The sequence below is a fragment of the Acartia tonsa genome, chromosome 11 (assembly GCF_053477335.1).
Source record: "Acartia tonsa isolate MP-2025a chromosome 11, ASM5347733v1, whole genome shotgun sequence".
Taxonomy (NCBI): Eukaryota; Metazoa; Arthropoda; class Copepoda; order Calanoida; family Acartiidae; genus Acartia; species Acartia tonsa.
In genome coordinates, this window is record NC_137270.1 from 1,223,794 (window position 1) to 1,243,628 (window position 19,835).

General features: G+C 33.0%; 2 protein-coding genes and 3 long non-coding RNA genes across 5 annotated transcripts; all 5 read left to right on the plus strand.

Annotated features, from left to right (window-relative positions):
• Positions 1-37: 37 nt before the first annotated feature.
• On the plus strand, positions 38-1,388 carry LOC145331515 (uncharacterized). Its single transcript, XR_013883769.1, has 3 exons — positions 38-184; positions 764-883; positions 1,248-1,388. It is a non-coding gene; the product is annotated as an uncharacterized LOC145331515 (long non-coding RNA).
• A 1,155-nt stretch (positions 1,389-2,543) lies between these two features.
• LOC145332421 (uncharacterized) lies at positions 2,544-7,627 on the plus strand. The gene is made up of 5 exons (XM_080177419.1): positions 2,544-3,142; positions 5,721-5,773; positions 6,383-6,569; positions 7,047-7,143; positions 7,459-7,627. Exons 1-5 carry the CDS (start codon positions 2,731-2,733, stop codon positions 7,625-7,627), a joined length of 918 nt encoding a protein of 305 aa, XP_080033545.1. The 5' UTR covers positions 2,544-2,730.
• Positions 7,628-7,794: 167 nt separating this feature from the next.
• LOC145332422 (uncharacterized) lies at positions 7,795-10,238 on the plus strand. The gene is made up of 6 exons (XR_013884176.1): positions 7,795-7,902; positions 8,398-8,465; positions 8,927-8,956; positions 9,422-9,455; positions 9,891-9,956; positions 10,219-10,238. It is a non-coding gene; the product is annotated as an uncharacterized LOC145332422 (long non-coding RNA).
• Positions 10,239-10,546: 308 nt separating this feature from the next.
• On the plus strand, positions 10,547-13,050 carry LOC145332335 (uncharacterized). Its single transcript, XR_013884159.1, has 3 exons — positions 10,547-10,644; positions 11,065-11,139; positions 12,961-13,050. It is a non-coding gene; the product is annotated as an uncharacterized LOC145332335 (long non-coding RNA).
• A 4,582-nt stretch (positions 13,051-17,632) lies between these two features.
• LOC145332423 (uncharacterized) lies at positions 17,633-19,239 on the plus strand. The gene is made up of 3 exons (XM_080177420.1): positions 17,633-17,752; positions 18,167-18,232; positions 19,108-19,239. Exons 1-3 carry the CDS (start codon positions 17,639-17,641, stop codon positions 19,237-19,239), a joined length of 312 nt encoding a protein of 103 aa, XP_080033546.1. The 5' UTR covers positions 17,633-17,638.
• Positions 19,240-19,835: the final 596 nt, after the last annotated feature.

The following is a 19,835-nucleotide window of genomic DNA, read 5'->3' on the forward strand; positions in this document are numbered from 1 at the left end:
TTTTAATTTTAAAATTTCACTGTTACAAACACAGGAGGGGGTGGGTTTCTTGGTGGTAGTCCATCAGCTGATTTCTCTACACGTGATCAGCTGTTTCTTGAGGGTGGAGCAAGTGGTGGCCTGACAGGTCAGCCATCATCAGCCTCCAGCGGTCAACCTGGCGCAGCTACTTCTACACAAACAGGTATTGTCTCAAAATTAGTAGGGTTGGAGGGGGGGGGGGGGGGGTAGAGGATACTGGAATGTTTATTACACCAGTCCCCAAAGTTTAATGATAACATTTGCTTATTGGTTGACTTAACAACTTTAGGGAATTTTTTAATTTTTGGTTTATCAAATTAAGTGTTCAAATGTTTCAACCATTGGGGATGTACATCAATTGTCATATCTCTGTATTAGATTCCTGTATTGTCTCAATATAAGAGTATTACAGAAATATACATTCCATTTATAACTGAAAGAGTAATAAGTTACTTACTTTGCTTCCTTTAGCCTATCTATAAATAAACTTCAATATATTCAATCTATCAATATGTATTATAAATTTTATTTAAATTAAAAATTAGCTTTTGAAGAAGCTGTTTATAGTGCATAAAAAAATGACGCCAATCTGGCCTTCCATTGGTCATTTAAAATGTATACTGGCCTGCCAATGGTAATATAGTCTACATATTCACCTATCATTGGTCATTTGTATTTTAGGACGTCATTTTTATAGGCACAAGAAAAAGCTTCCTTTTCAAAATTTTATATTTGTATTTAGGTGGAAAGGGTTCGGCGGCTGCAGCTGCTTCTGCAGCGGCCGGAGGAGCTGCTTCAACATCCACTTCAACTTCTCATAATGGAAATAATAAGAATGATAATCAGTATACTTATTGCGATGGTAAGATATTAATATTTAATAGACTCATTTAAATTGTCGTATTTTAAAGATTCACTTTATATGCGTTTTTTAAACAATAGAAACTTTTTTCAGTATGGCTTTAAAACCGATTAATATCAGCTTGATAAGAACCGTTTCTCGGCCATACAGAAAAAGCATGTATTTATTGCATCGAATTACATACAACTTTCCACGAATATTAAAATATATATCATAAGATTAATACCAGTTTTGTTCTTCAGGGCCAACAATACTGGTTTAATCTTAATTTTTAATTTTTAATTTTAATATCGGTGGAAAGCTATCTATTATAACTATTATAAGTGCCCTCTGAAGATAATTTTTAAAATATAATTTTTTCTAGGTCCACGTTGTATAGAAGCTTCAAACAGACGTCCAATCGGGCCAGTCACACAGAAACCTTTAACCATCGAGGACCTGATCATACCTGAAACTATCAATGCTAATTTTGTTGTTCCGGATGGTGTACCCCTCCCACCTAATATTCAGGGATGAAAATATTTATATTAATCAGGGATCTAAAGGGATAAGACAATGACCGATAAATTGATGTACATTTCCAATGATTATACACAAAATTACCCCTTCTGTAGATTAAAATTAATGGTTGAAAAACCAACCAATCAAGTTACAATTAAAGTCCCCAAAGTTGTTAAGCCAACAAATAAGAAAACTTTATTATAAAACTTTAAGGACTAGTGTAATCAACAGCCAATTTTTCCCTTTCTCTCTGATATTTTATAAATTACGGTGATGTATAATTTTCATTTGAACAGGACTGGTTGGACAATACACCAGATAACTTTAATCTCATTTGCACCACTCAAGGTTTTTAATAGGATGGCAATTCATGGATCTAAAGGGATAAGACATTGCTCAATAAATTGATGTAACTCCCCAATGATTAAACACCAAATCACCACTTCTGTAGATTACAATTTGTTGGTTGAAACGTTTGGACACCTAACCTAATAAACCAACTAATCGAAATTCAATAATAGTCTCCAAAGTTATTATAAAACTTTGGTGACTAGTGTAATAAACAGCCCATTGTCCCCCTCTCTCTGACTCTAAATCCTATTTAAAAAAATGTATTACAGATGGGTGTCCTGAATTTCCACCCACCAGAAGAACTACCACTACTACAACCCCCAGACCAATAGGAATGTTTATTTGCACTTTAACCTGTGACAAATTGATGTAACTCTAATTATGATCAACAAAATTGTCTCGTATGTAGATTAAACCTATTTGCGAATTGGTTTGAACATTGTTAGTACGTACAAATTAATCTAGTTTTAATGTCCATTATCCCCCTCTGACTGCATTTGACATGTCCTCTATATTGTACAAAGTAGTAAGATTTTTTTTGTCTGTAGCAATTCCTATAACTACTGCACTAATTGAGTTCTTTATCGAAGCTTATTATAGACCTCTGGATGGTTTTAGGCTATATATTTTTCTATCTAAGTTTGGTTTTAGGTTATTTTTTTACTTTTCTTACTCCATCGAATCCAGAGCTACAAGGTGCTAGGAGCACAGCTGCTAATTACAGTATAAAGAGCTGGGGATGGGGGTGTTTGTGTTCAATTATTGGATTCAGGTATACAATTGTAAAATGAACACTGAATACAGGACCTGATGCACCACCACCAGTGGCTACAACAACAAGACCTGTTACCACAACCTTTAGACAAACAACTACAACTCCATCTAAACTTCTTATTGGCCCTGTAAATCCTATTGTACAGAATGCTAATGGGGATCGCATTCCCTTCACCACTAACAAAGATGCATCTAATGATACATCTGACTATTATGACAATATGGAGGATTACTATGATGATATTATTGATTATGTATTTGAGTTGCCCAACAGAGGCATTGCGGATAAATTTGTCAGTGATTTTTATTCCGAAGAGGATAGGAATAGTGAATCCGCGACTCGTAGATCTAGTTCTGAAGAATTAAGTCCATCACGGAAGCGTCAAAAGATTAGGGTTCCTGCACCACGACCTATTCTGACCCCTCAAGACTTGGAGGATAAGTTAGGCCCAACTGATGTAAGACCAAATCCGTTGAATTTAAATAGTTTTCCCAGTGCTCTTAGAAGAGCTGCCAATATTCCCAATAGTGAACTAAATCCTGGGGATGATCTAGCTGTGGGTGGATCTGAAATAAGAGAGGTTGTGGATTCACTAAAAGATCTCATCCAACTGCTGAACTCCACTGACCAAGGTAGGAATAAATTAAAGCGGATAAAGCAAAAGCTTTTCCCAATTAAAACCCAGCACAATAAGCATGCCATGATGAATATGTATAATCCTTCCAGACAAAAGACTAAAAGTAAACCCAGTAAGGTTGTGGATATTTTACTTGATGACCTTCAAGTTCTAGCACTTGCTGCTGATAATAAACCCAAGACTAATGTTAATCTTATACAGGATCTAAAACTACCCCCCGGTGGTACCATACCGCCCCACTTAATTCCTCTAGGACCTGATGGTAATCCTCTGATTAAACCGGATGGATCTCTGATTAAAACAAGTGATTATGATATGTACAAAAATAAACTTACTGAGCTGTTTCCTTATTTGGACTCTAATACAACCAACCTAATTAGAAATGTTAATGATCAGAAAACTACAACATCCAAATCTACTAAAGCTGTCGTTATTGAGGATGATAAAGAAACAGTAGATAAAGATCCAATATCAGCTATGATTGACACCATTCACGACCTGCCTATGGAGACAAGACAGCACATGATGGCCAATATGATGTTTGCGGTTCCCATGGCAGCCCTATCCATGGTAGCAGCTGGTGTCCCCCAACTGGCCATAGCCCCACTGGCCTTACTCATTCCTGGATTTTTCTTTGCAGCGTTTACAGAAACTGGAGACGGTACGGCTGCAACGCGTAACGGTCATGGACATCACGGGCACCATGGACATCATGGACAAGATGGTGATACTGATTCTGATGGTCATCCCACCAGGCATGGAATCTCTGGATTAATAGCTGGAGTTAGAGATTTTTACCAGAATGGATTGGATACTGATACCCTACACATTAGAACAAGGCCTAGGACTAAAAGGTCAATAGATGCTAACAATTCTTTAAATTTTAAAAACTCTACAAAAAGTGAAAGATATTTAGATTTTGAATTGAGTAAACTCTTGACATACTTATTTACAAAATTTACAGCATTTATTGAATTTAATAATAAAAAAGTGAACTAATTTCTATTTATTATGTTGTTTGTTTAAATTGATGTTCAAGTTAAACTCCTCATAAACGTTAAATTGAACCAAATCTTGAAATCAAATCGTTATAATAAAGTAAGTCTGTCTGTCTGTACCTAAGGATCTCACTAACCTCTGAACTGTTATGGTTCTCATTTACAGGGTAGCTTTTCATAGGTCCTGTGAAGGTTTAACATTTTTTTTACTTTTTATTTTTAAATATAAAATAAAGAATTGGGTATCAAATTCAACACCCTCCTCTTCAAGTGCCCCTAGAGGCCAAAAGGCTTAGCTGTTGGTAATGTAATGTAGTGTGTATATACAAATATTTATTTGACTATGACTTTCTTCTTCTCTTTTCTATCATTTGTTGTCTTCCACTGTATGATATAGCTTTTTAAAAATATTTCATGAAAGGAAGCCTGCAAGAAATAAAATAAGTTTATTATTTTGCTTCTAGCTGAGGTAGTGCTGGAAAACCTTTGAAAAGTTTAATCTACCTAATTTGTCATTTTTGAATGGCTACAACTATTCTATCTTTGCTGGAGTCTTCTAAGTTGGGGTATTGGGTCTACTTGTGGCAGTTTTTCAGCAGTTAGATTGGTGAATTTTTTGCAGGTTTCCTTTAAGGTTCATTTTGAAAGTGCCTTCTATTTTAGATAGCTCATAATAAAAATTTAAAGGGTGTTATCTTTAATTAAATGATATACTTCATGAGGTAACTTTAACCATTAAATTCAATCATTAACCATTTTAAAAATATGTATTAGCATTTAAAATTCTAAGGATTTTTGTAATTTAACTGTAGCATGTTTTTGTCTTCCATATTCTGTCTTTTAAAGGTGATGGATAAACTGAAATTGTAAATAATATACAAAAATATTCAAAAAATGAGATGTATCTGAAATCTGTATGATAAAAATCAAGTTGATCATAGTAACAGGATGTCAATGTATCCATCCGTCTGTGTATACTTTTAGCAAAGGATCTCGCTAACCTACGAACCGATATGGTTCTCCTTTATAGTAATGTTTCGCATGAGTCCATAGAATATTTGTAGCTTTTTGGGGGGTAGAGTACCACAACTCTTAGAAAAGAAATCGTTCTTAGAAAACATTGGTGTCCCTTGAAGCCTCTAGGGGCGTAGCCGCTAGTTACTTCTAAACTAAAATCAACTTCATTTATCATTTAGTAGCTGTAGTTTTGTAAAAGTTTTATATTCAGTTGCATATTTCAGAATCATCTCAATATTTCATTTTTCTAGTTTGGCTTTGAATTTGTTTAATTTCCGCTGGTTTACTACCGGTTCGGAGCCAAACTGAAATATCATGTATTGTATTGTATTATAGACAATTTTTACGAGCAATAAGATTGTAATATCATAAGCGGTCCCTTGAAGATAACAAAGCTGAATTAATCTATATTTTTTTAACTTTACCATCCGCGGAAAATTGTCTATAATACGATGCAATCAACAGCTATATAACATCTTCTTTCTTTCTGAACTAACCAATGTATATTTAAAATTTAGTTAAAAATGAAAATTCACACTTAGTATAATAAAATTTCAGATTATGATTATGAATTTGAGGATCCCTTGTTTCCTAGTCTTATTCCACACCAGGTTTGCTTTTTATATGTTTCTATGTATCATTCAAAATCATTGTTTATAAATATTTCTTTCTTTTCTGTCTATTTACCTGAATTGATTTATCTCTTACTATCTTGATGTCAGTTCATAATTATATCTTTCTGGCTATCTTGATTTCTGTTTATATTTTTTCCATCTTTTTGCTATCTTTATGCATGTATTTGTAAATATGTTTTCATATATCTTTAACTATCTTAATGGTCTGTGTATCTGTTTTTATACAGGGAGGAAGGGTACATTGGGCTGTTTATTACACTAGTCCCCAAATTCTTACAATGCCGCTTTCTTATTCGTTGACTTAACAACATTGGGGACTTTTATTGAATTTTGATTTATTGGTTCATTAAGTTGAGTGTCCAAACGTTTCAACCTCTAATTGTAATCTACAAAAGGGATAATTAAATGTATCATCATTGGGGATTCATATAAATTTAAAGGCCATTGTCTTCTCCCTTTAGATCTCTGGTTTCTCTGTCTCTCTATATATTGTACGTACTTTTCCTTTCTTATGCTATTTCTCTGAAATAAAGAAAGAAATTAATATTTTTTATTATATTTTTTTTTGTAATTTTCTTACTCCAGCAATACAAAGACGACCATAAAAGACGTCCTTCCGCCGGAGGGGCCGGACATCGGCGTTACAGGCCAGCGTCCCATCATTCAGCCGGTGCAAAACCGGTTTCATTCCGACCCGGTCATTATGGCAACCATGGAAGAAACCCGCCAAGATGGAGGAATCCCGGAAACAGTGTTGCCAGCCCATTCCTCGGTAATAGTAATATTTATCGCATCGTATTATAGACAGCTTTCCGTGGATATTAAAATGAAGAATTATAAGGTTAAAACTAGTTTTGCTATTCTTTAGTGACATTTTTTTAAAGCCAACAAATGGGATATCGTGTTCATAAAACTTTGGGTACTAATATAATTTACAGTCCAATGTCCCCTTGCTCTCTGGTTTAAGATTAATTGCAGGTTTTAAAAGATTATAAGACAAAAAAATACACTTAAATACTCTAAGGGCTAATCCAATATTCTAGAAGCAGCTTATAGTGCATAATAAAAAATGATGTCATACAATAAAAATGACCAATGAGAGGCCAGTATACAGTTACCATAGGTCAATTTAAATGTATTTTTGCCTTTTATTGGTCATTTGTATACCATGACGTCATTTTTATTAGGTACTTTAAGTTGCTTAAATATTCTGTAACTTTAATACCATTAGTTACTTGAACTATTTTAGTGAAGTATGAGCATGAAAAACAACACTTACACGAAGATGTAGATGGAAAGAAACCAAAAAGAACTCTAGTCATAAATATTATCAATAATAAACAAGGGTATGCTTTTATTTTCATTTTTTGTTTTCTTGGTAAGAAATTTTAAATATTTTACATGGTTTAAGTAAAAAATAATAATAAAGAAATTTAAATAAAAAATTATAATACATTATTTTGGTACTAGCTGTGATTATAACATTTTTAAATAGATGTTTAAAAACCTTCCCGGGACCCATAAAAAGTTTACAAAGGAGAGTCATAAAGCAGAAAGGTTAGCTAGATATTTCGATACAGACACACAGATAGACATACAGACACCCTGTTACTGGAGTATATAAGAGCGACATAATAATAAATATTATTCCTTTTGCTTAGGCCACAAAACAAGGCAGCCAACGTTGAAATGAGAAATGTGGTTCTGAATCCTGGACGCCAGCAACCTGATATGCCACAACCTCCAAGATTCCTGGACACCCCCGCAGTCCTCCAGAGAAACCTGGCCGGCACGAATATCCAGGGAGGGAGTGGACAATGGGCTATTTAGTTATTAGTCCCCAAAGTTTTATATTAACGTTTATCTTATTCGTTTAATTGTGATTGATTGATTCATCAAGTTGAATGTCCAAACGTTTTAACTACTAATTGTAATCCACAGACGGGGTAAATTTATGTACATCAAATTATCGGCCATTGTCTTATCACTATAGATCCCTGGAAATAAATATCCTGTGACCAGAAATGTGTTGTTGAACAGGCAGAAGAGATCTGATAGACAAGTGAAAATGGATAAGGATGAGATTATCAATAACTTTTTGTATGGTAAGGTTTTTAAATGAAGCACTGGAAAGTGTCATATGTGACGTCATAAAAATACGTTTAAAAAGGAGGGATGAGTGGAGAAGTAGGAAAGGAAAAACCTAAAAAGATTTATTTGGACGTATTTTTCTGCCGTCATGCATGATACTTTCCAGCGCTTCTTAAAATTTTGTACTAAGGCGTTTGACACAATACCCAATATAACCTAACCTAAACTAAAATAACCTATCAAAAGCCATTATAAAAATACAACGAATCGCCTCTTAAGGGGCGTTGCCACAAAAGGGACTATATCCTACCTTTTTTTTTTATAAAAGTAGTGAGCGTTAAACATTGGCTCACAAAAAGTTGCATTAAATAACTATGCAATAATTAGATTTCCAGACAAAGTTCTTGCAATTAAAGAGTTGTTTGTCTGTAATGATAGGGATGAATGTAACTAATAAAGAAGGTAAAGATTTTTTAAAGGTTTATTTTATTCATTAAAATTTTAATTAGGCACAACAACAACAACAGAATCGCCAGAATTTGATTCAGAAGAAGCCACAGCCAGAACTAATCTTGATGTAAGATTTTTGAGTAGCGAAGCTACTCTATGATACAATATGTTTGTCTATCTGTCCGTCAATTCGTAAAATTATGTGGAAAATGTTATGTTCTCGGCTGCTATTTGATATAGACAGATTCATAGGAGGTCACAGCAAGAACTAATCTTGATGTGAGATTTTTAGTTACTCTATGATTTTCTATGTATATATGTCTTTCCGTCCACAAAACTGTGAAGATGGTGTTAACTCGGCTGCTTTCGTACTTCAAGAGACAAAAACACATATTTTTATTAGAGGATTTGTAATTTTTCTTTGATTTTTTCTCTTGATTTCCCTTTATTATTTTGTGACAACTTAACATCTGCTCTACAACTTTTTTGTTTTGAAAAACACGTGAGTGTTGTCAAAATTTTTACATTGAGGAGGATAATTTTTCTTCCTCCAATTGACCTAACCATTTTACTGTATTTTTTTTTCAGGACATTGCTACAGAAATATACAGCGATTCTGTAAGTTAATATTTCCTGTATTCACTTTATGTATATTTTTATCAGGGCTCGGCAGCCACGCACCAGTCGCCTGTAAGCCAAGAAAAATAAAAATTCAAAAATTTTAAAAATCTAAATATGGCAATCTATCTTTTAACAATTTTAAAAATCGTATGGCAGTATAAACCTTACTTAAATATGACAATACATCCTTTCAATAAAAAGTTGAAAGCATTCAAACTGGTTTAAATTTTAGGCTTTGTCGCGGCTGCCGAGCCCATCTATTATCCATCTCATTTTCAGGGGACTCTTTTCCCACGTTTAATCTCATCCTTTCTTTTTAGAAGTATTTTTATGACGTCACACATGACATTTTCCGCCGTCCCTTTCCTTTTTCTCAAAATAAACGAAGCACTTTAATGCTATTGATGAAGCCACTAGTTTTTTTAAAAATATACATCTAATAATTTATGTTTGTTATTTTAGCAAAAGACAAACCTAGACAATGCACCAAATCTAGGTAAATTATTTTTTAAAATACATTTTTTACCGATTAATATCTGCTGTATTCGAACTGGTTCTAAGCAATTCTAAACAATCATGTACAGCATAGTATTACAGACAATTATAGAATTAATGCCAGTCTTGTTAGCCTTATATTTTTATTTAATTTTGACATCTGCGGAAATTTGTCGATAATACGTTGCGATAGATAACTATTACAGTATTTAGTTCATATATTTAAACAATTACAGTATTTATGGACGTCCAAGAGTTGGTTTTAAGGGTCAATTGCCCTCCAAAAACTTTGAAATCCATCATTTGTCCCCCTCAAAATTTTAAAAATACATTAGATTATCCCCCATAAACCTTTGAAACTCCTCATTTAATCCCTCTAAAAATTAAAAGCTTGCATGTCCCTGACAGTATTTATTAATATATTCTTAAAATTTAGATAAACTATTGATGAAATTACCTCAACTGATATCATCATTGAAAAAAGAAGAGAAAATTAATCAAGGTATAAATATCATATTTGATTTTTAAGCGAAGATTTTCTATAATTAAGGTCGGCCTGTCCGTGCATCAGTAACATATAGCTCTAGACATTAACTTAAACAGGTTATAATTGTCCTATCGATTTCAAACTTTGCATGATGATTCCTTTAACAATTAGGTACGATTTAGGATATCCCTAAACAGTATCCTGTTTATAAGAAGTTTTGCATCAAACTTATTTATTTTTTTGGTTTCTCTTATTCATTTATATTTTGCTTATTCAGTTCTGAAACTTTACAAGTAATAATGTTCGTTTGTCCTGCCGTTTCAGAGCTTCGCTTTTATGGAGTCTGCCATCCTTGTATTATTATATTTGTATATCTAAACTATTGTGGGGATTTATTTTTCTGTTCCTGAAAATATGTTTTTTTATCTTTTATTGCTTTTAATCCTTATATACAAGTAACATTAACAATAGCCCCTTTAAATTGATTTTTTTAAACTTAAATGTAAAGTGGAGGGTCAACTTTCCCCTCCCTCTAGTGCCCCTAGAGTCATGTATGGGCGTAACCACCATTATATTTAATTCACATTCTTAGGACATAACTTTTTAGGATCTCAAGATAATGGAAATTTCAATCCATATTTTACATCTAATGGAAGACCAATAAATCCGCAAACATTCACTTCTCCGCCTTTTGATATTTCAGGTAAAATTTTATTTAATCAACAGAAATTAACAGATTAATATCCGCTGAATTAGAACTGCAGTTCTCAGCCATATTAAAAAATCATGTATTTTATCGTATTATAAACAGTTTTCTACGAATATTAAAATGAAAAATAATAAGATTAATACCAGTTTTATAAGTCTGAGTCTTAGGCACCTCTGGGCTAGCAAAACCAGAAATAATCTTATAATTTATCGTTTTATTATTCGCGGGAAACTATAAATACGTTGAAACTTTTATCGATAATTTGATCACATATTTGTCGGGGAGAAGTTACCTCCACCAGTTTATTGTTATATTTCTATGATGTTTTCCTGTTGGAAATACTTTTGGGGGGATTTTATTACCTGTGGAAAACTGTCTATAATACGATGTAATAACTATTGTTTAATTATATAGGGAGCAGTGAGGAAGAAAATCTATTTAATCCCTATAATGATTATGATCAACCATCTTATAATCAACAAAATTCAGGTAAAACTCAGGCAGGGAGGGGACATTAAACTGTTTATTACACTAGTTCCCAAAATCTTGGCATAACAACTTTGGGAACTTTTATTAAATTTTGATGAGTTGGTACATTAAGTTCAGTGTCCAAACGTTTCAACCACTAATTTTAATCTACAGAAGTGGTAGTTTTGGTTGTAATTATTGGGGATGTTAGCCCGGCCCTTCGGCCCCTTGGGTTTCACAGTGGGATCTTTTGCCAAAAAACGGGACATTAAGGGTAGACAAAAGTAAACATCAATAAAATAGCTTGTATTTGACGAAATGATGTAATTTCTTTTGCTTTAACTCAAAAATAACATAAATTTTGCTCCTGTTAACTTCTAATGTGCATTTGGTAAGTACGTCTGGCGGTTTTGGAGGAGCGAAGCTACCCTATTTTTAAAAAATCTATAAACCTTCATAACTTTAGTTAGGATAGGAATATTTTAACAAAATAAACGTCTATGTAAATATTTCTTCAATGCAAACAATGTTTGTGAACATGAATATAGCGTCAGGTGCACCCAGTTCGAGTCCCGGCATTTTTAGGTAGGTCCAGTATAAGTAAAATAGGACACTAATAAGGCATGTTTTCTAATGTTTTTTTTTACAGATATAAACAACAATAACATAATTTTCAAAACACTTTTGATTTTGTGTTAATACCTTTATTCTAAGTCTAGCTATCTTCATTTAAAGTTTGTATAAGAATATAAACATAATTGCTTATATTATATTCTCTCTCAAACGTATATTTCTCTCTCTCTCTCAGACGCATATATAATGTTTTTGCAATATTATAATTAATCCCCGAATTTGAATTTCTGCTGAACCAAAACCAGTTAAAAATACAATTTTTTTCATAACACATGAAATTTAGCAAATTTAATTGCTAAAATAAAAGTATTTATAAGTCATCTTTTTTTAAGGACTCCTTGTTCCCTTAAATGTCCATTAAAACCGCGAGAACGGCAAAAATCGTTAAAAATCACACCTACGGCGGCAAATAACGGCGAAACGGTTGGCCGGAGGCAAATAATGCATAAGTAAAGAAAGTTCCGCCTCAAAAAGTTAGAAAACATTGCAGAGATGACTTTGGGCTCTAAAATGACTCCTTCCCCCTCTAACGAGGGAAAATTTCAAATTAATAAGAACGAAATTGTTCAAACCATGCAATGTAAAATGCTCAATTACTCAAAAACGGCCGGGAGGCCCCAGGTTATGAAAACTGTTTTAAACACAATACATGTTGCATATTAATATTATTATTGCAAAACCCGGGGCATCTTGGCCGTTTTTGGGTAAAATGGAGAAAACTGATTTTTTGGGGTTAAAAATCTTAATATTTTTGGTGAAATTTTCTCACAAAATGTCAATTTACACCACCAAAAAAATATTTTTTTTAATTTTTCTTTAATTAGACATTGGTACAGGTATCTGAAAAGTACCTCAATCAAAAATTATTTTCATAAGATGAACATAAATGTATTTTTTGTTGCTTTGAAAAAATTGTGTAAAAAAATCTGGAAAATCATCAAAACTGAAAAGAAATTTTTCACTACCTTTTTTAAAAATGGCATAAATCCGCCAAAAATGAATATTTTTTAAAAATTTCTTTTCTTGCTGTCTACTTACAGCCATTATTAATTCCTAGGATAGATAAAAGTCAATTTTAAATTTTTTGGATGTCCCACTGGATCCCACTGTGGGTTTAATAAAACTGATTTTGATCTTATAATTTTTCATTTTAATAACCGCGGAAAACTGTCAATAATACTATGCGATAAAATACTTTTCTTGTGTTAGACGAGAAAGACTATTTTGATCCATTCAATGGGAAATATGAGAAACCACTGAACCTACAAAGTTTCTCCTTCAAACCATCAGAAAATACAGGTCTTTTTTCTTCACCGAATATGCAGGAAGGGAGGGGACACTAGTCCCCAAAGTTTTACAAAAGCTTATTCTTATTTGTTGGTTTAAAAACTTTGGGAAATCTTATTAAATTGTGATTATTTGGTGCATTAAGTTAAATGTCCAAACGTTCTAACCACTAATTGTAATATACAGAAGGGGTAATTTTGTGAATCAGTAACTTTTATGTAGAAAACTGAACAACTAATTATTGTGAATGATCAGTATCTATCTATCTATCTGTCTATATATCTATACATCTATCTATTTATTTTATGTAGTTAAGAAAAGTGAACAAAAAAATCTTGTGAATAACCAGTATCTATGTATCTATCTATCTGTCTATCTATCAATCTATTTTTATGTAGATAAGAAAACTGAACAACAAATTATTGTGAATGCATGATCAGTATCTATCTATCAATATATATATATAATTTAGATAAGAAAAGTGAACAACAAAATCTTGTGAATAATCAGTATCAACGTTTTCTACAGAACTTAGTCAATTCAAAGTAAGCCATTTTTAAGAAGCTTTTTATAGTGCCAATAAAAAATGACGTCATATCATAATAGTTCATTATTCTAATATGACGTAATAAGGGATTTTTCGGCCAAAAGTTCTTATAGAAAAGAAGATACTTTAAAATAAAAAATCCCGAGTTGCGTCTTAATAAAATAATGAACTATTCAAATATGATTTCAATTTTTGTAAGCACTATATAGAGCTTAATTTTTAACATTCACGGAATGAGTCACTTATTTTAAATTATAATTTAATTTTACACAGAATCTTGTAAAGAATTTTTGGAAATACATTACATTAAAAACCCTCAATTTACCCCACCAAAATAAAAAGCTGGGACGTCCTTGAGTACAAGCACGGCTTATTTTATTCTTAATTAATTAATAATGTTAACTATTCTATTTTTTAGTAAAAAATCACCTACAAATGGATTTCCTTCACCAGGCATTCAACAACAAACTAATTATAGACCACCATCCAGGTAGCAAAACTTGTCTATCTATCTATCTATCTATCTATCTATGTGTCTGTCTATCTTTTTGTATGTCTATCTATCTATCTAAATGTCTAACAAATGGATTTCCTTCACCAGGAATTCAACAGCAAACTAATTATATACCACCATCTAGGTAGCAAAACTTGTCTATCTATCTATCTATCCCTCTATCTGTCTGTCTTTTTGTATGTCTATCTATCTATCTAAATGTCTAACAAATGAACTTCCTTCACCAGGAATTCAACAGCAAACTAATTCTAGACCACCATCCAGGTAGCAAAACTTGTCTATCTGTCTATCGATCTTTATGTCTGTCTTTTTGTTTGTCTATCTATCTATCTAAATGTCTAACAAATGAACTTCCTTCACCAGGAATTCACTAGCAAACTAATATTAGACCACCATCCAGGTAGCAAAACTTGTCTATCTATATATCTACCCCTCTATCTGTATGTCTTTTTGTATGTCTATCTATCTATCTAAATGTCTAACAAATGAATCTCCAAGAATTCAACAGCAAACTAATTATAGACCAACAAACAGGTATAAAATACAATTTTTGTATCTATCTGTCTGTCTGGCTTACCATCCATCTATCAGTCAGTCTGTCTAACTATCTATTTATCTGTATATCTAACAAAATATTAATCCATCTATTATCTTTCTATTTTTCTGTATGTCTAACTATCTATCTGTCACTCTGTCTGTCTATCGAACGATATATCTATCACTCTAGATATCCTTCAAATCCCAGCAGATACCCGACAACAAGTGGATCAAACAATTATCCCAACAGGTTTCAGAACTTTCATGGACAGAGCCAGAGTTATCCTGATGGAAATCCAAGTTTTCAGATCCCACCGTCTGTTGGACCAGGGACAGAGATCGATAATTTGTATATATTGATTTAATTTAGTTTGGCTTTATTATAGGAACACTTTATTATAAAGACCTTTTTTGCCCTAAAATCATTTTTTTGTTATTGTTTAATGCAGGCTATTCAGTTCCTGGGATCTAGAGGGATAAGACAATAGATTTATGTTCATCCCCAATGATAAAACACAAAATTACTCCTTCTAGAGATTGAAATTAGTGGTTGAAACGTTTAAACATTCAACCTAATGAACCATTCAAAATTCCCTAAAGCCCCCAAAGTCGTTTAGACAACAAATAAGAAATTTGGGGACTCGTGTAATAAACATCCGATTGTACTCACTCTCTCTGAAGAATAGCACTTAGAGACAACTAAATTTAAAAGTATATCAATTTAAATGTCTGTCCATGAGCAGGGTCTAGTAGCTATCCAGGAAGACCGCCAATTGTACCTGTCCAGAATCCAACTAGCCAGGAATTTCTTTTTTTTTAAATTTTATATTTGTAACCATAATATAAAAGACTTTACCTAAGAATCCTAAAAGTCATTTCATAGTTGATATATGTATATGAATTCGGCATATTTTTCAATTATAATAGATTTTCCCCCGATTTCATAAAAAAACTATATTGTAATAAATTGTCGGTCGTTTCACACTCAAAACTTGTGTATTTCCCCCTCCAAAAATAACACAGAGAAGAAATATTGACAGAATAATGCCTACAACCCCCCCACCCCCCCCCCCCCCCAATAAAAAAAATTGTTTGCGGAGGGAAATTTGATGCAATTTGTGAGCAATTTTACTTTACCTCCAAAATAAAAAGAATTGGAGGTCCTTGGGAATATCTATTTTTATCCTTTGGAGAGGTTTAGGGTTTTTTTATTGATGTAAAAACATAAAACTCAACTGTATGTATATTTTTTTGCTAATAAGATTTTGTTACATTTATGAAAGAAAAAAAAATAATGTTAGATGTTTGGAAACCCGGTTCCTCAAATGTTGTTTCAAAACCAGCAATTATCAGGTAAGAAGAATAAAAACAAGAATAACAACATCCTTAAAATCAAAGGAAAAATAATTTGAAAGTCAAACATAATAAATATAGTATTTTTATGATCAAATAGCAACATATTGAACTTTATGAACTTTTTTGGTATTAGTTTTTTTATAGTTTGTATAAAAAATGACGTCATACTGGCCTACCATTGGTCAATTACAATGTATACTGGCCAATCATTGGACATTTGTGTTGTATGACGTCATTTTTTTAAGGCATTATAAAGAGCTTCTGCTTATAGAGTTGGTACACTCCTAAGATTACATATCATTTTAAAAAAACAATTATAATTAAAACTATCAATTTTATTGTTCAGGTGGCCAACAAAATCCGCCAATCCTAAATTTCCAGCGAGCACCAGAATATGGAAGTAACAATCTGTTTGCACAAAATCCTTCTTCATTAATAAGGAATTTTAGTCAATAGAAATACAGCAAATAAAGAAAATTAGAACAATGGAGTGTCGGGTTAGAAATATGGCCCCGCAGGGTTAGAGCCCCCCACAGAGGCTAGAAAAGCTACTGTGAAAATACGACAAAACCTTCTACTTCGTTTTATTTCCATAAACATAATATTATAATATATTTTCTCGTATTCATTCGAATCCGATGGATAGGAACCGGTTCTCATCCATAGAAAAAACTATGTCTAGCATCGTATTATATCCAGCTTTCTACGAATATAAAAATGTACAATCAAAAGATTAAGGTTTAATTATTTATTGGGTTTTTAAATTTTTAAGTATACAGAAAGTATAAAGTTTAACAATATTTCCAAGAATGACATATTCACAATAGAACAACATGAAGAAGGCAAAAGGCGAGGCGCCAGCCAAACCTGCGGCCGCGCTTGCTCTACCGCCTGCAAGACCGGCTAGTCCAGCGGCTGAGGCGGTTCCTGGACGGGCGCCGGCTAGTCCTGTTCCGGCAAGGCCCTGCCGCTGTTGTTGTACGACAGATGCCCAGAATGCCGCGTTCTGCATGGCAACATTGGAGATGTTAGTGAAGTGCGGCATTGGTTGCGCAGGTGATGGGGTGGGGATACTTTTGTTCAATAGTCCTTTGTCGTACAGCAGACGTTTAGCCTCGTCACTCAGCACACCATAAGCTTCACCAATATCCTTAAACCTGCGTTCATGGTAGGCCTTCAACATTTCATGTTTGCTGGAGTGTCTGTCCGGATGATGTACCAGGGCCGCCTTGCGGTAGGCCTTCCTGATCAAAAGATTAAAACCAGTTTTAATCTTTTAATTGTACATTCTATATCCGCGGAAATCCGTTTATAATACGATGCAAGAAATAACTATTAATAACGATCCTACTATGCAATAATTGTATGTGAATTAGGATTAAAAATTTAGAGGTTAATAAAAAGTATTATAGTCAGTTTGCCGCGGAATGTAACATAAAAAATAATAGATTTTAAAATAAAAAATATATTAATTTAATGGTTTGTATATTATTTTTTGGGGAAAAATTGTGTAAAATATGATACATTATTTTTATTCTGGCATAGAACCGGTTCTAATCCAGCGAATAACGATACATGAAACTACAAACAGACAAAGGTCGTACAATCAAAGTTTGTATTGACTCAAATATTGCAGACAACCGGTAATGTCCCCTGCAAATTTAAACTCCAATGTTTTTGATCTTATTGAGTATCAAAAAAATTTGAATCGCCAACAAGAAATGATTAACAAGAGACTGGAGGGATTAGAAAAAATTCAGGTATGAAAAAAACAGGGATCTAAGGGATAAGACAATGGCCGATAAATTGATGTACATTCTCAATGATGATACACAAAATTACCCTTTCTGTAGATAACAATTAGTGGTTGAAACTAAATCAACTAACAAATCAAAGTTCAATACATGTCCCCAAAGTTGTCGAGTCAACGAATAAGAAGACATCATTATAAAACTTTGGGACCAAATGTACCCTTCTTCCCTGATTATGATTACATTTTTTATGACCAATAAGATCTTCTGAATGGCTTGACTAATCAATTAAAATTTTCAGAAAAGCTTGTGGTTTGTTTTATGGTGGGTTCTATGCTGTTTATCAGTAGGGCCGGGGTGGTAATTTTTTTAAGGAAAATATTCGATTCAGGAGGCACATACATATACAAATAATTTTTACAGAAAACTCAGCAAGCCCTAGAAGTTTTGGAGAACGACAGAGACTCCCAAATTAGAAATACCCAACAGGTAGCAATTTAAAAATGTAAAGAAAAAAATAATCTCTCACAATTTTTAATATAAACCCTAAAGTTTTGGTTCAAATTTTAGTTTTTGTTTAATCTAATTCATACTCAACGAGAAAACAATATAGAATTGTAAATCTACTTACCTTTCTAGAGCACTACAGCTCGGACCTAGCCCGAGTCGAGACTTTTGCTCTATCAGGAGAGTACATATTTTATTACTAACTAAGACAGGTTTGTTTTACCATGAAAATATCAAACCATCTTAAGTAATTGAAATCTTGAAGATACATCCTCCTATTAACCCTTATAGATCCGGGGGGGGGGGGGGGGTTCATATTGATAAAATTATAAAAATAAAAGTTCCACCTAAAATTTGGTGATCCTAGCTTTAAAATTGGCCGCTCTACAGCTGTTTTAATATTTAGCGGCTGGCCGCTAAAAAACGGCTAAGGAGCGGTCTGACCGCTATGACTAGAAAAAGTAATTTTCTCTAAATATGCACATGAACCACCAGAAATTTTTTTTTTATGTCTTTAACTGTAACAGGAGCCGAGATAGAGGGGGGGTCAAATAAGCCCCCCCCCCCCCTCGATCTATTAAGGTGGGAATCGGGGCCCGATCTGTAAGGGTTAACTCGAGTTTTTGATGGGAAAAGTAAACCTTTGCCACGTTTCTAACTCAAACCTAAACGATTTGGCACAAAAAAGACGGAAACGTCAAACATTGAGAACTCAAAAAGACAAAGCCGCCTTTTCAATTTTTTTCACCCTATCATGGAGAGTTGTACCTAGTTTCTATGAGAGTTTCTAGTCAACATACGAGAGAACTTGTTTAATGTTTATATAACTTTGGGTACCCTATGTGATAATTCTTTAGGCCCAGCAGTACCAAGAAATCTCTCAAAAACTAGAGGAATACGAACAAAGATTAATAAAACTTCAACAATATGAACAAAATCTTAGTAAACTACAGGAATTTAAGAAATTTAACATTTTTATATTAATTTAGGTCCCAAAAGTTGTTAAGTCAACGAGTAAGAAAACGTTATTATAAAACTTTGGGGACTAGTGTACTAAACTGAAAAGTAACTAGTCGTAAATTCAGCTATTTCAAAATATCAGAAAAACATATTTTAAAAATCTTATGCTTGTTTTTTTTCAAACTATTCTTCAATAGAACTAAGCACCTATTTAATTAAATTCTTAAAATGTCAAGGCGTATGAGCAGAATATTGAAAAGTTACAAGCATATGAACAATATTATCAAAGATATCAGAACTTGTATTCAAATCCACTAGCAGGAGGTAATATTTTTACAATTTTTCAACAAAAAACTATTAATATTAATATAAAATATAGGAACGCTAGTTCAAGTTTATAAACTTTAACAAGGGCTCGTCAGCCGCGCATAAGCCTCAAATTTAAAACCACTTGTGTACAAATAAAAGATTTAGAAAAGATTGACTGTCTAGTGTCTGGTTAGGAACAGGTTTAGACATCCAGCTGGATTTTAAAGTTCTATCTATCTATCTATCTTTCCCAGGTCTGAACAACTACCTGTAGGGCTACCAAGTATCTCCAGTTTATTACTGGTTATGTGTAGCA

What these genes read in the sequence shown, in the direction of transcription:
- LOC145332421 (XM_080177419.1), top strand. Translation starts at nt 2,731, where the DNA reads ATGGAGGATTACTATGATGATATTATTGATTATGTATTTGAGTTGCCC. An exon ending in TGTTGCCAGCCCATTCCTCG is followed by an intron (nt 6,570 to 7,046) that starts GTAATAGTAATA and finishes GAACTATTTTAG; the next exon opens with TGAAGTATGAGCATGAAAAA. An exon ending in ATTATCAATAATAAACAAGG is followed by an intron (nt 7,144 to 7,458) that starts GTATGCTTTTAT and finishes CCTTTTGCTTAG; the next exon opens with GCCACAAAACAAGGCAGCCA.
- LOC145332423 (XM_080177420.1), top strand. Translation starts at nt 17,639, where the DNA reads ATGTCCCCTGCAAATTTAAACTCCAATGTTTTTGATCTTATTGAGTAT. An exon ending in AGGGATTAGAAAAAATTCAG is followed by an intron (nt 17,753 to 18,166) that starts GTATGAAAAAAA and finishes TAATTTTTACAG; the next exon opens with AAAACTCAGCAAGCCCTAGA. An exon ending in AAATTAGAAATACCCAACAG is followed by an intron (nt 18,233 to 19,107) that starts GTAGCAATTTAA and finishes ATAATTCTTTAG; the next exon opens with GCCCAGCAGTACCAAGAAAT.